Source organism: Eschrichtius robustus, chromosome 13 (genome assembly GCF_028021215.1).
Source record: "Eschrichtius robustus isolate mEscRob2 chromosome 13, mEscRob2.pri, whole genome shotgun sequence".
Classification (NCBI taxonomy): Eukaryota; Metazoa; Chordata; class Mammalia; order Artiodactyla; family Eschrichtiidae; genus Eschrichtius; species Eschrichtius robustus.
In genome coordinates, this window is record NC_090836.1 from 90,538,443 (window position 1) to 90,553,569 (window position 15,127).

General features: G+C 39.9%; 1 protein-coding gene across 2 annotated transcripts in view; it reads left to right on the forward strand.

Moving 5' to 3' along the window:
- POLR3B (RNA polymerase III subunit B) overlaps positions 1–15,127 on the forward strand; it is a 114,661-nt gene continuing 99,534 nt past the window's right edge. The window contains exons 1-6 of one of the 2 annotated variants that reach the window (XM_068560984.1): positions 1–246; positions 3,841–3,873; positions 7,745–7,801; positions 7,886–7,950; positions 10,039–10,114; positions 12,752–12,852. In XM_068560984.1, coding sequence (XP_068417085.1) covers positions 175–246; positions 3,841–3,873; positions 7,745–7,801; positions 7,886–7,950; positions 10,039–10,114; positions 12,752–12,852 — 404 coding nt within the window. In that variant the 5' untranslated portion in view covers positions 1–174. Of the gene's footprint in view, positions 247–408; positions 672–3,840; positions 3,874–7,744; positions 7,802–7,885; positions 7,951–10,038; positions 10,115–12,751; positions 12,853–15,127 lie in introns of those variants that run through there. The other variant, XM_068560985.1, reaches the window with a different exon arrangement.

A 15,127-nucleotide genomic window follows, 5' to 3' on the forward strand; every position in this document is an offset into this window, starting at 1 on the left:
TTCTGACCGAGAGCAAGCGGAACCTTTCTTCCGCGCCTCCAATTAAGTTGCGCGTTGGGGACTATTTAGGCCACCGCGCGCCGCTCTCCCACTGCGCACGGGTACAGCAGTTTGCCTGACGCAGCGAACGCGCGCGTGAGGGTTTTGTTTGCTCCTTGCTTCGTCGTGAACAGCATGGACGTGCTTGCGGAGGAGTTTGGGAACTTGACCCCGGAGCAGCTGGCTGCGCCGATCGCGACTGTAGAGGTGAGGGCAGGGCACGCGGGGAGCGGAAGAGAGGCTGGGATGCGTCCTCGGGAGGCGTTTCCCGGAGAGCTCTGGCCGCGGAGCGGGGCGGGCCGCGGCTCCCGCGCATGCTCAGAACTCCGCGCGTGCTCGGGGCTCCGCGCGCGAGTCCTCTCCGCAGCCGGCCACCGCTTGTGCGTGCAAGGGTCAAGCTCAGGGTAGATGTCAGCCGCCGCACAGACCTAGCGGCCCCGCGCACGGCTCTCGGGTTGGAAGCATTCTCGTGTTCGTGTGTTGTCAGGGGAAGACTGACTCTCGCCCACCTTGGGGGACGTATTGCATCTTTGACGGCTTATAAAGGGATAACGAGGTCCAGGGAGCTTAAGCCACTTTGGTGAGGTCCCACAGCTGGCTGTGGTGGGAAAACCAGATCGTCTGAATCCCAGGCTAGTAATTTCTCCTTTTCACCCGGAACTCAAGTTTGGGCTGCAGGAGTATTTTAAACGCCGAGAAAATTTACTCCAAATTTTGCCTAGGTGTTTTCGGGGGAGTAGCCCCGTAGCTTTCATCAGATTCTCAGGAGTTAAGGATAACTGCCCTACAGTGAGCTGCCTAATGAAGTTCAGATGTTGACGTAATTTTATTTTCTGCAAAGGTACATATAACTTCTCTGGGCCTCAAAATCTTAGTTGGCATGGGATGGGAAGTGGAGAAATAGTCAAGGGAGAGATTCAGGTAGAGGGAACAGGACACTGGAAGCCTGGAGGCAAGACCATCTGTTTTTAAGGAATTAAATCCAGTAGTACTGGAGTGAAGAAAAGTAGAGGAGAGATTAAGGGTGACAGATAAGGGTCCTGATTATGAAAGGTTTTGTTAGACATCTAAAGGAGGCCTGGGATGCCATTGACAAGTTTAAGGAGGAGAATGGCCGACAGGATCAGTAAATCTATTTCTTTAATAATTATTCGGCAAATAAAGGAATTACAATCAGTCTGTTAGATTCAGTCTGTGCGTGCCTGCAATACACTGCTGATCTTCATTGGGCAATACTGGATTTTTAACTTTTTTTTTTTTTAATTGAAGTATAGTTGATCTGAATTTTTAGCTCTTGAACAGCTATTTAAGAGCCAGCATTTACTGAGCACATATGTGCCAGCTCTGTTCAAGCCTAACGAGCATTATGTTATTTAATCATCTGAAGCAAGTAATATTTTTGCCCCATTTTGCCAATGAAGATTTTTAAGGCCCAGAGAGGTTAGGTAACTCACCCAATTTCAGAAGGCTGTTAAATGGCTGATCTGTATTTTGGACCCTGGCAGTCAGACTCCAGAGCCCTCATCCTTAACTGCTGACTGGACCGCTTCTCCAAAGAGCTGAAGGAATAAGGCTAAAGGATTTCTGTTTCTTGTCTGAATTTGCACAGCTGTGAAGGGACCAGTACTACATTTCCAGTCTTCTGATTCAGGAATAACAGTTCCTTTTTTTGGTCCTCTGCATCCAATCCACCGTCCCATCTTAAGGGCCCCCAACTACAAAATGTACTCAATTTTGAAACTTCATTTCTCCTGTTCTCCAAGTCTGAACCACTGTCACCTCTTATTTCCTAGGCTCCTGACTTGTTGTCCCATTCCAACAGTCTGTTCTCTGCTCTGTAGCCAGAGCCATCAGTTTAAACAGGCAGATATGATCACGTTGCTCCCTTGGTTAAAATTCTTCAGTCTGCCCATTGCTCTCAGGGCAAAATCTAAAGTCCTTACCATATTTATATGAGTCCTTTTCTCATTCTGGCCACTGCTTACTTCTCTAACCTGTTTCTCCCCACCCACGCCCCCCAGATCTCCTCAAGATCTTTCTACTCTCCTCATATAGTCTTCTCTGATCTTTCTCGCATTCTTCTTTGTAGATTTACGTACAGTAAAATGCATGAGTACTAAGTGTTCATTTACATTAATTTTGACATTTATGTATACCCAAATAACTAGCACCCCATACAAGATATAGAACATTTTCAGCATCCCACAAAGTTCCCTTTTCAGTCTGTGCCCTACCACACCTTTTGATTTCTATCATCATAGATGAGTTTTGCCAGACTCACTTCTTTTTTTTTTTTTTAACATTTGACTTTTTTTAGAGTAGTTTTAGGTTCACAGCAAAATTGAGAGGAAGGTATAGAGATTTTCTACATACCCCTTACCCCCACCTACCTTTTTTCTTGAAAAATGTTTTTACTTTTTCCAGGTTGTCTGCCTCCCTCTCAGGCCATTCCTCAGTCTTCTTTGCTAGATGTGCTTTCTGCTCTCATCTCTAAATGTTGGAGTGTTTTTGATCTCACTTCATGGAACTCTTCTCCACCTATATACTCTGTAGGTGATTTCATCTGTTACACGGCTTTAACTACCATCCATTTGCTGACCTCTCCCTGATTTAGATCTCCAGGCCACTCTCTTCCCAAGTTCCAGACCTATATTTGTTGTCTATTTGGCATCTCCAAATAGACAAATGGATATCTCAAACTTAACATGCCCCCAACCGAACTCCTGATGACCCCTGCACACCTAAACCTGCTGCTCTGACAGCATCCAGAAATCCAGCATCCTCCTCATCTCCAGAAATGGCAACTCGAAGGTGTCAGTCTCAACTCCTCTTTCTCTCAGAGTCTCCATCGGATCTACTGTCAAGTCCTGTTGGCTCTAACTTCACATTGAGTTTCCTAGCCAGCAGTTTCTCACTACCCATATTGTTATCGGCCTGGAGTATTGCAGTGAACTCCTAAATGATCTCCCTCCTTCTAACCTTGCCTGTTCTCACCCCAGCAGCTAGAGTGATCCAGTTAAAATGAGTCACATCATCTTGTCACTCTTTTGCTCAAAACCTTCCAATGCTTCTCCTGTTACTCCAAGTAAAAAAGTTTACAGTTCTTGGAAAGTCTTACATGATCCTGGGGCCCTTACTCAGAAACTATGTATTCTTACTTAAGACTCAGGTCTAACCGTTTGTCAAATTTCCCATTAGCAGATTAGATACCATTCATGAAGAGTCTTATCATGGTAGGCTGTTTACGACCTCAGGAAGGTGTGATGAGCAGGCCTGAGAACTCAAGAAGTGTGGCAGTTTGCAGCCATTTAAAGTAGGAGGTGGACACCATGTGATATCCTTCTGCAGCCTGAGCTCTGACCAGGCACTAGTTGAGAGAAAATAAGGGGGAGAAAGAACTCCCTTTGTGTTGAGAGACCTAGCTTCCACACCAGACTCTCTGAAACTTACCCTTCCTCAAACTGGCAAACCCTGCTTACCCAGGAAGTGTCATGAGAATAAAATAAAGATGAAAAGTACTTGGCATCTTGAGTGACCAAGAAGAGATTAAAGTACATTCTATTCAAGAAATCTGTGGTTTATATATACTTGTGTGTGTACATGTTTGTATACATGTACACAGCACATATATGATTGCCATAAAAGTGGCTGCAATGTCAAAATTGTTCTTTTTGTTTTCATTTACTTTCTTTTGCTTACTGTGATGAAGTAAGTCATTTTGGGTACATTAAAATAACTTCTTATGAAAATATTGTGATTGCTAGCACAGAGTTCTGATACTTTTATTGTTCTGATTCACAGGAAAAATGGCGGCTGCTTCCAGCATTTTTAAAGGTAATTAATATTTAATAATAATTAGTTGTTTTTCCAATGAAGAGTCAAGAAATAAGCCTTTTTTAAAATTAATTTTTTTTCACCATCATTTTTTGACTTTGTACAACTGTGTGCTTTTCTAGGTTTTAGAAATACAAGAAATTATAAGGCAGTATCCCTATCTATAAAATACTAGTTAGGGGATTGCTAATCTTATTTTAGAGATAGGAAGTAGTATACATTGTAGCATGGCACATGAATAATACAAACCAAAGTGCTGTTGGCAAGAGTGATGCCACAAGTGGTCAGAGAGGGCCTCCCAAAGGAGGTGAGATGTAAGCCACATCTTAAGAGGAAAGGAATTAACTGAGCTGAAGGGTAGGGTGCAGGGAGCATGGCTTAATAAAAGTGCTCAAGAGGAGCCTCCACGGGGTCTGTAGGAAACAGAGTCCAGTCTGCTTGGCTGGAACCGGTGAGTGGCTAGACAGAGGAACTACAGATTATAAGGTTCCTATTATTATTGAATTTCAATTTTAAAGAGCTTATGCTGAGTAGTAGCAGGTTCCACAATGATAGACCACTTGACACACAATAGGATGGTTATAGTCAAAAAAAGAAAGACAGTAGCAAGCGTTGATGAGGATGTGGAGCAATCAGAACCCTAACGCTCTACTGATGGGAATGTAAAATGTTGCAGCCGCTTTGGAAAACAGCCTGGCAGTTCATCAAATGGTTAAACATAGTTACCGTCTGATCCTGGGATTCTACTCCTAGGTATTTACTCAAGATAAATGAAAACATATGTCCATGCAAAAACTTGTACACAGATGTTCATAGCAGCATTATTCATAATAGCCAAAAAGTGTAAACAACTCACATGAACATCAGCTGATGGATGGATAAATAAAATATGGTATATCCATACAATGGAATATTATTTGGCAATAAAAAGAAATCAAGTGCTGACATATGCTACAACATGGATGAATGTTGGAAGCATCTCACTAAGTGAAAGAATGAAGAGTTGAAAAATGAGTAGAGTTTTGTCCAACTTAGTTTTCTGTTAATAGGCAGAGGGGAGAGTGCTGGGAGTTGAAGCTGGGAAGCTGTCAGGGCCAGATTTCTGACCAGATTTTATGGTTAAGGAATTTGATGTGAAGGATTTTGGCTTTTCTTCTAACAGCAATAGGAAGCTCTTGAAGAAGTTTTAAGTAACCAAAAATAAAATAAAATGATAGTAAGGTCAAGGGAAGTTTTTTTGTTGTTGTTGTTTTTAATTATGACTTTTTTCTTTTTCAAAGGGAACTATATATATATATATATATATATATATATATGTATATATATACATATATATATGCATAAGCAGAGGAGAAGGGGTAGGATTTATGATTCAAAAAAGAGGAGACAGTTGGTGGTATGTGGTCCAAGAAGACGTTGTCTACTACATATTGGCATTTTCCATTGGCACTTGCCATCTACCTCTACAAGGATTAAATCATGTGCTACTGCAGCTGCTGACTTTCAACACCCCCTGAAAGGAGTTCAGGTGGAGAGCAGAAATGAGGCACTGCGTGCTCTGGGAAAAACTGGCAAAACAGGTCTTCAGAGAGTTAGATATATATTTTTTAAAATTTATTTTATTTATTTTTATTTTTGGCTGCGTTGGGTCTTCGTTGCTGTGCACGGGGTTTCTCTAGTTGTGGTGAGCAGGGGCTGCTCTTTGTTGCAGTGCACGGGCTTCTCACTGTGGTGTCTTCTCTTGTTGCGGAGCACGGGCTCTAGGTACACGGGCTTCAGTAGTTGTGGCTCACGGGCTTAGTTCCTCCGCAGCATGTGGGATCTTCCTGGACCAGGGATCGAACCCGTGTTGTCTGCATTGGCAGGCGGATTCTTAACCACTGCACCACCAGGGAAGCCCGATAGTTAGATATTTTCAGGAGCCAATTTTATGAGCCCAATTCTTGTATCTCCTCATATCTAGAAAAGCACTAATATCCTTCATGGTGACGTCTGCTCCTCGTGACTAGCAGTAACCTTCACGAGACTAGGAGAAACCTTCTGTAAAAAATATGTGCTTGATTGCATGTATTCCCCCTTCACCAAAATCACATATATACTGACCTTACCCCCTGCGTCTTTGGAGCAGTTTCTCAGAGCTATCTGGGATGCTGTCTCCCGGCTGCAGTCCTCATTTTGCCCCAAATAAAACTTAACTTGCAATTCTCATGTTGCGCGTTTTTTTTAAGCCGACAGTTACTATGGCAACCATGAAGGGACTCGAACCTTCAATCTTCTGAACTGTCGACTAGAATATTAGTGCTTAGATGGCAGGTGCCAATGGAAAATGCCACTTTGTAGTTGACAAGGTAGAGAACTTAACAGAGACATGAGACTACAGCTATTTCATTCATTTAAAGTTGGGGTTCTCTTTTACTCAGACCACCTTGAAATATATTTGTCCAAGAACAAAAATATAAAGATTTTTAATACGTAACTGAAGACAGGAACTTGAAGCTTGTGAGGCTGCAGTGCTGTGGGCAGGTAGAATCAAGACTTGGAACGTTAGGTTGGGGTGACAGCAGTGAAGAGGGACTCATGTAAGTCCCTCTTAGTTTTGCACAAGTACCAAATGGGGTGTGCTTGACTTAATAGCGTTCTTTTGTGAACATAAAAATTACCTTTTGAGTTTTAGTTGATCAGCCTGTAATGTGACCTTGTTTTTTAATAGCAGTGGTAAACTATCCAGAATGAGGGAGGTACGTAGTAGCCCCACTGTACACTGGTCAGACTGTGGAGGATTGTCGGTGAGTCAGGGCATCCATGTGATGACAAAGTGGAGCGCACTCAGGAGCAGTTCATGGGCTGCTGAAGGGTCTGGAAGGCATGCCTGCGAGAAATAGTGGAAGTGCCTGTTCAGCCTGGAAGTGAGAACATGAGAGAGAGATGTGATAACTAAACAGACTGTGGTAGAGCAGGCATTTTCTCCAGAAAAGACAGTTAAGCCCAAGGGGTGGAAACTGGGGGAAGGCAGACTGCAGATCATTATAAGGGTGAATTTTTCCCCTAACAATCAGGACTATTTCATAATAGGATGGCTGCTTTGTAAGCCAGTGAGATCCTGAATAAGGAGGTGGAATTAAAGCAAAGGCCCTGTGATTATCTGTCTGTTGAGAGTGTTCTAGAAGTGTTGAACTAATTGTGTTTGAAGATTAATGTAAAAAGATGAATATATTACAGTCCTTTAAATCCTAAGACTGGATTCTGTATGTTTATCGTTTCTGTGTTTTTCATAGCGCTTTGTGCAGCCATACTGGCTTCTGAGATGAAAGGAGGTCACTGCCAGCTGATCGATCTTAGGTCCCTAATGTTCACTCTGCTTCCAATTTTAAATGCAATTATTTTTGGTTTTCTTAATAGAGATCCTTGTTTTTTCCCTTCATTCTTCTAAAAGTGATTTGAAAGACAGATATGTGGAAATCATAAAACGGCTTACATAGGAGCAAGACAAGAAAGAAAATAGACATTGTTTGAGGGTTGAAGAGATGATGCTCAACTGCTGTATTTTTTCTTGGATTTTTTTTGTAAATTCAAAGCATGTAGAGAAAATCCTGCCTTATTTGTTAGCTCATGGGGAGTCATTAGGTATATTCAGGTACTCATATCTTGAATTCCAAAGGTCAGATTGTTTTTCAGGGAGGAAAATTTGAGGGTGTTCTAGTAAGATGGAGGAGAAATGGAATGAGGACACATAAATGTAAAGCTTTGCTAAGTAAAATTCATGGATTTATTTTCTCACTTTGGTTTTGAGGAAAATTTATGGATCAGGTGAGATCCATTGTGTAATCCGCTATTTTGTTGCTAACCTACTTTTTACTTTTTATCTGTTTAGGTGAAAGGCCTTGTGAAACAGCATATAGATTCATTTAACTATTTCATTAATGTAGAGGTAAGCATCAGATCTTGGGAAAGGATATGGTTAAGAATTAACTGGAAGCCAGAGTCTTTCCTCATGTTACTCTTTCCCCTACAGATAAAGAAAATAATGAAAGCCAATGAAAAGGTTACGAGTGATGCTGACCCTATGTGGTACTTAAAGTAAGGAATCAACTACTCTTAATTTGCTATTTTGATTATGTCTGACATTTTTTGTAGTGAATGTAGTTGCTGTCAAGACTCTTAACATAATTCTCCTTTTATCTGTTTAATAGGAAGATATTTATCAAATGCTTAATTTTTAATTGGTAAGCTAAGGATAACAGGTAGTTATGAGTGAAAAGTTACTGAAACTATTAGGTTTAAACTTTCTTAAAAACAATTTTAGAGGAAAATTACAAAAATAGGACAAGGAGTTCCCATGTTACACTTCACCCAGTTTATACTAATATTAACATCTTACGTAGCCATAGCATAATTAGCAAAACTAGGAAATTAGCACTGATACAATACTGTTGACTAATCTACAAATCTTAGTTTTCCCACTAACGTCCTTTTCTGGTCCAGGATTCAATCCAGGACCTGCATTATGTTCATATGTCATATGTCTCCTTCATCCTCTCCAATCTATGACAGTTCCTCAAGCTCTCTTGGTCTTTCATGACCTTGACACTTTTGAAGAATTCTGGTCAGTCGTTTTGTAGAAAGTTCTTGATTTGGGTTTGTACGGTATTTGCTCATGGCTACATTGTGTTATGCCTTTTTGTCCAGAATACCACAGAAGCGATGCTTCGTGTCATTCTCACTGTACCATATCAGGGGGTACAGATGTCAATATGTTTAACGGCTGGTGATTTTAACTTTGTTCACTTGATTAAGATGGTATCTTCCAGGTTTCTCCACTGTAAAGTTACCAATTTTTCCTTTAGTAATTAATCACTATCTTATAAGGTGATCCTTCGAGACTATGCAAATATCTTATTTCTCATTGCACTTTACCCACTACTTTTAGCATGCATTGACGATTGTTGTAGCAATTACCTACAACAGTAATGGCTGTGGTGTTTACCTATTGGCAAGTTTCTATTTCCATCATTCTTTCTACATTAATATTAGAATTCTACTGTGAGGAAGAACTTTTTCTTCCCCTCATTTGCTCTCTATCCGTAATTTTATTTATATCAATATGAACTCATGGATGTTTATTTTATTCTATGCATCATAATCCAGTACTATCATTGTTTTATTTCTCACATTTTCCCAAATTTGGCCATAGGGAGATTCATCAAGTTGACTGCTGCATCCTTTCAACGTGCCCCTGTGAATTTTCGAGCCCTCCTTTACTTCCTGGTACCATGAGATGTGGTTCATCTTGTATTTTTCCTGTCCCAGCGTGGAATCAATCATTTCTCCAAGGAGCTTTAGTCTCTTTTATTGGAGAGTAGTGTTTAGACACCAAGATATGGGTACTAAAGTCTCAGTAGACAGAGCTATATTTACTTATTTATTCAATCCTAGGATATACATAAAGTAGTTTCAGAATTGTTAATTCATCACTCTGTGAGAATAAAATTTACTAATATTTGTATACTGCTTTTCTGTCTTTGCTGTATCCAATCAAAATACTGTTTTCTAAAGTTACTCAGGTTAGTTATTTTCTTTCTTACCTGTTCAGTGCCGTTATATTATTCATTTGTAGTGCAGTAAGGTTTGTGTTCCATTTTGGGTATGTGAGACATTATTATGGTTGTAAGAGTTAGACCTATAGAAAAAAGTCTATTCAGAAAATTGTCCCTCCCCTTCCAGGTCTTCCCACCCTGTTCCCAGTGCTCCCTGTAGGTAACCAGTCTCATTAGTTTCTGCTTTCTTCTTCCTGTTTCTTTTGCACAAATGAGCACATATATTTTTTCCTCTTACATCCTTTCTTATGAGAATGGTAGCATACTATAGCTACTCTTTTGCATTTGCTTTTTTCCTTAAGTATCATTTGTAGGGAGCTATAGTTTCAATAGTTTTGTAAAGAGGTTTACAGTATCTTTTTTTTTTAAAGATAACTTGATAGCATTTTCTCTCCTTTGTAAACTGTGTGTTCTATGACTTTAAGATCTCCAATTATAATTTTTTAATTTGTCATCCTCTGCAAGATAAGCATTTGTCAAAGGGCAATCTTGTATTCAGGAGGAAAATAGCTTGATTGTTTATATGTTCTTTGAAGAACTGTAATTGGTTCTGGAATAACTTGCTTTTCAGATATCTTAATATCTATGTCGGGCTTCCTGATGTTGAAGAAAGCTTCAATGTAACTAGACCTGTGTCCCCTCATGAGGTAATTATCAACCTTAATTTAATTGGATTTGTTTGGTTTAACTGGAAGAGTCAGTGCCCTTAAAATATATTCTTAAAAAATGATTTAAAAATGGGAAAAAATCTCTTATGAGACAAGATAACCAAAATAAATAAGCACCTGTATAATATCATACTATATTAGGAAACAGTTTTGTACTAGTTGGTTTATTATTTAATCCTAGTTAACTTGCACTGTTAGGTCACTGTGTCTTATGTCCTGTTTCTGAGTTTTTTCATGGGCTCTCCACCCCCCATCCTTGCTGACCACTGGTGTCTGGTGCGGTGTGCTGTTCACTGCAGGGGTTTCTCGCTTAGCACGTGTTTTGAGGGTCAGTAGTCCTTGCGTTTGCGGAGGGACTGAGGACAAGGATCTCACAGTCTAGCAGAAGAGGCAGAGGAGAAGAAAATGTAAATGCCAGGGTTTTAAAAGAGCTACAGACAACGGCTTTTAGAACAGTCCTGTTTATTGGCTTTTAACAGATTCTAGATTTCTTTTCAAATTCTTCCATTTAGTGTCTATAATTGGGCACTGATTCAGGAAGGAAAATGATTTTTGTAGATTTTTCTGGTTTGTGTTAATGTAAAGCTAAAATAGCAATTAGGGAACATAGCACAGGAATCTTTAGTAAAGAACAAGTAAGGTGTTAGAATGCTATGGTGTTGTCTAAGCAAGGTGAAACAGGAAGTGTGATCAAGTAACCAGATACTTTATATAGGTAATTTTGGTATTAATCACCGAGTATTGATTGAATATTTATTTTGTGCTGCAAAATTGGGAGATACAAAAGAAATAAGACATAATATCTTTGCTCAAGTTCATACTCTTGTGGATTAAAATAACAAAACAAATGAAACAGAGACACCAGGGTTTGCAGCCTAGATGGTAGGTAAGGCAAATATGTGACGTTGGATTGAACAGGGAGTAGTGAGGACTGGATGTTGGGAACTGTGTGCCCCGATTTGGCTTTCCCCACCTCCACTTTCCATTTGGCTAGAACTTTCCAATTTTTCAAGAACTAAACAGCCAATTAACAATTTCCAAGTCACCTTCTAAACTAGTATTATTACTGGGTTCAGAGAAGGGAGAAGACGAAGAATTCAAAGTAGTTCAAGAAGGCTGAAGCCACAGTTGTCATTATAATAATTATTCCTGATGTTGAAGAAAACACATGGGTATTACTGCAATTAGAGAAAGAGGGTGCAGAGCTTTCTTGGAGGGATACTGACTCTTAGAGAGATGGGGAGCGTGGGAGAGCAGGTGGGTGGGCAGTCACGGGACCCACAGCAGGACTGGGAGTGCAGGTACTGCAGGCTCTACCCACACAGCCCTATTCCTGTTGATAAGAGGGAGTTCGAGGGGGACAGAGGGGCCCCCAGAAGTAGTTTGGGGCCCCATGTTTACCACTTCTGTCAAATTTCATTTCCATTTGAAGGGATGAGTTTGTTAAGACCCATGAATGTCTGCCTATCATGGGTGTTACGTTAGTTTTATTAACAAAAACAAAATAATATTTATATAGTACTCTGTACCAGGCACCATTCTAAAAACATATACTCATACTCTTGGGAATTAAAATTATTCACATTCCCATTTTACATATGAGGAGACTGAGATGCAGAAAGGTTATTTAAAACTTAATTGGTAGAGCCAGGATTTGAGCACAGAAGATAGAGTCCACACTCCGATCATCATGCCACCCTACCTTTGGTCAGGCCTGCAGGAGGCTTGATATAATTAAATGTAAGGTAATATACTGGTCAATAATAGGACTATATAATATTTTTAAATCCTAGGCACTGTTAGGCTAGAAAAAGTTTGTATCTGTCTTTGGTGCAGTAAAAGCCAGGGAGAGGATTCAGCATCATGAATTGTATGGTTGAGGTTCAGAGAAATTCTCTTTCTGAGACTGCAAGGCACCTGGTGACCATCAATATAATAGAGAAGTCGTCGGAAGATTTTGATGGGGTTTTCTGATCATGGCCCAGGCAAGGGCTTCTCTTAATGAGTCATCACCACGTGAAAGTAAAGCATGCACCAACAATTTCTAAAGTTCCGCAAGTGACTCAGAAATTGTTAGAATGATGTGTTGAGTGATTCAGGCTCTGACATATCCCTTGGAAAGGAATTTTGTGATATAGTTTAGTTTGTTTGGAGAATAAAAGGAAATATAGTTTAATTCTTTTAGTTTGTGCGTGTACATACTTTAGTTATTATTATACTGGTTGTTAACCATTTTGAATAAGCCAGCCACATTGATGACTTTCCAAGGACCCAGTTTGCAAAGGATGATCTGATGGCTTCAAAGATATGGGAGCAGACTGATGATGGCATCAGATCAGTGAGAAGAAAATCAGTACCAGATTTATTGTCCCATTTCTGGGCTGGCAGGGGTGGGGATGCTGTGGCAATGTCTAGATCCATGGCTGGCATCGTCCCCTCATGGAGAAGGTAAGCTTGTACCTCCCAGTGCCCTTAAGGCAGCACAGGGGGCAGCTGTGTTCCATGGAGGGATCAGAGTCCAGCATGGGCCATACGTCTACTCGAGAAGAGCTCTTTGAGGCTGCCAGGATCCTTTCTTTTCCAGAGAGGAGCCGTGATTGTCTGATTCTTTTTCAGTGCCGGTTGCGGGACATGACGTACTCCGCCCCCATCACAGTGGATATTGAATACACCCGAGGCAGCCAGAGGATCATCCGCAACGCCTTACCCATTGGCAGGTGAGGACTGACACCTCCTGGAGCCTCGCTGCCAGCATTGCGGCCCCGTGAGGTGACCGCGAGCAAGTACTAACGCTCTTCTCGCCCTGTTTCCTCATCTGAAAAATGGGGGAGATGGAGCCTACTTCACGGGGTTATTTTATGGGTCCAGTGAGTCAGCACATGTAAAGCACTTGAAGCAGTGTCCATCACGTTGTTGTGGTTGTTATATTTAAATTGTGAAAGCTTTTCTATAAAGTTAAGGAAATTGCTTCCATTTCCTCCTGTAACTCCAGGCTGTTAGGGAAACATTGGGTAAGATGGCATTTCACTGAACTCTCCTGGGCTGGTCTTCTTGGTGGATTCTTACATATTTTGAATTTTCCTGGAAGAATGAGTGTTTATAGCAGTATTTAAGGCAGAAGTTATTTATTTGCCCACAACAAGTTTGGAAATAATAGATAGCATCAGCTAGCATTTTTGCTGCCTGCTTTTCCTAATTAGGGAAATATATTGATTCTCCTGTAGAAATGGACAAAATCCACAATATTTAATAATGAGTTTAATGATGATGTTGGACTTTAAACTTAGTGCAAATAATTACGGCTCAAGTGTTCCGCCCCCCTTCGAAAGTGCTAAGAGTTTAATAAACATCCATTTGTTCGTTAAATATGCACCAGCTAACTGTCATTGTCTGCACTCTGCTGGGTCCTCAGGTAAGTAGAAGACACTTAAGACATCGCTTGTTTGGCTACATTCTCCTCATTCTTCACTTAGGAAAAGAAGTAGGGATATTAAAATGTTAATCTTTGTCTTAGCGTGACTGTTTATCAGTGTTAAGATCAGAGCTTCTCTCTTTCTTATAAATGGACCATACTTGTGCCCAGTTAAATCTTGGACTGTTGCTAAATGATTATCCAGTTTGAGTATTATGAAAGAAAAGCAGGAGATACTGGAGCAAACCAGAAATACACTTAAGGTTTAGATCCTGGGTTAAAGAGGGGCAGGGAAGGATGGGCATGTAACTGGTATTTGTTGAATACCTACCACCTGCCAGGTGATTTCATTTGTTAGTCCTGCATTCCGAAAAACGACCTCTGTTGATTAGACTGCTTATATCGGGTACTACCATAATTGGAAACATTATCTCATTTAATTGTTTTTTTGAACTAAAAAGTTTTTAGTTTAATCCAAATAATATTTATACTTGGTAGCAAATCAAATAGTACATAAGAACATTTGATACAAAGCAGGAGTCTTCCTCCCTACCCTTCCTCATCCCTAGTCCCATTCCTGACCTTGTAACCAGTTCTGTTATTTCTTCTGGTTATTACATCCATAACTTTAAATACTATGCTTATACCTTTTTTTCTTGCTACATCAATTTTAGACAACTATTTTTTGACTCATAATATAGAAGGTGTGGATTGGTTTATCTGTATCATTCACTTTCCTTCTCCCTTCCTCTTCCAAATTTTGTTTCTTATTTTTAATTCTTCTTTTGGTTACTCTGGTAATTTTAATATTCTTAAAAAATTTTTTTTTAATATTCTTATATATTAGTCAGTGTCTTTTTTCTTTATTTAAATATTAAAATGAGGACTTTTTTTTTCTGGGTTTTTTGTTTTTGTTTTTTTTTGGCCATGCCTCGAGGCATGTGGGGTCTTAGTTCCCCAACCAGGGGAAACTAAGGGATTGAACCCACACCCCCTGCAATGGAATTACGGAGTCTTAACCACTGGACCACCAGGGAAGTCCCTCAAATGAGGATATTTCTGCCCTACCTTCCCATTATGATTTCTTTTTTAACCTATGAGTTACTTAGAAGACTGTTTTTAAATTTGCAAATTGGTGCTTTACATCAAGTTTTGGAACTTTGTGGAGACCTGTTTCTTTTCATACATGTTTCGTGTGTGTTTGGAAGCAAGGGGTATTCTCCAGTTGTTGTGTCACTATGTTTTTCTTTTCGATCAAGCTTGTTAATTGTGTTGTTTAGATATTGTGTCTTCACTGATTTTTTGATTTGTTTTAATAAGTACTAGGAGAGATGTGTTAAAATCTCCCACTACGGTGATGGATTTGTCCATTTTTCTTTATGTTTTTGTGTATTTTTGCTTTTTGAAGTTATGATATTAGGTGCATGGAAGTTTTGAATTGTTAGGTCTTCCTGGTGAATTGAACCTTTTGTTATTGAATATTAGGCATTTATCTTTATCTCTTGTAATATTGTTTTGCATTAAAATTTATTTTGTGTGCTCTTACTATAGCCACATCTGCTTTCTCTTGGTTATTTTTC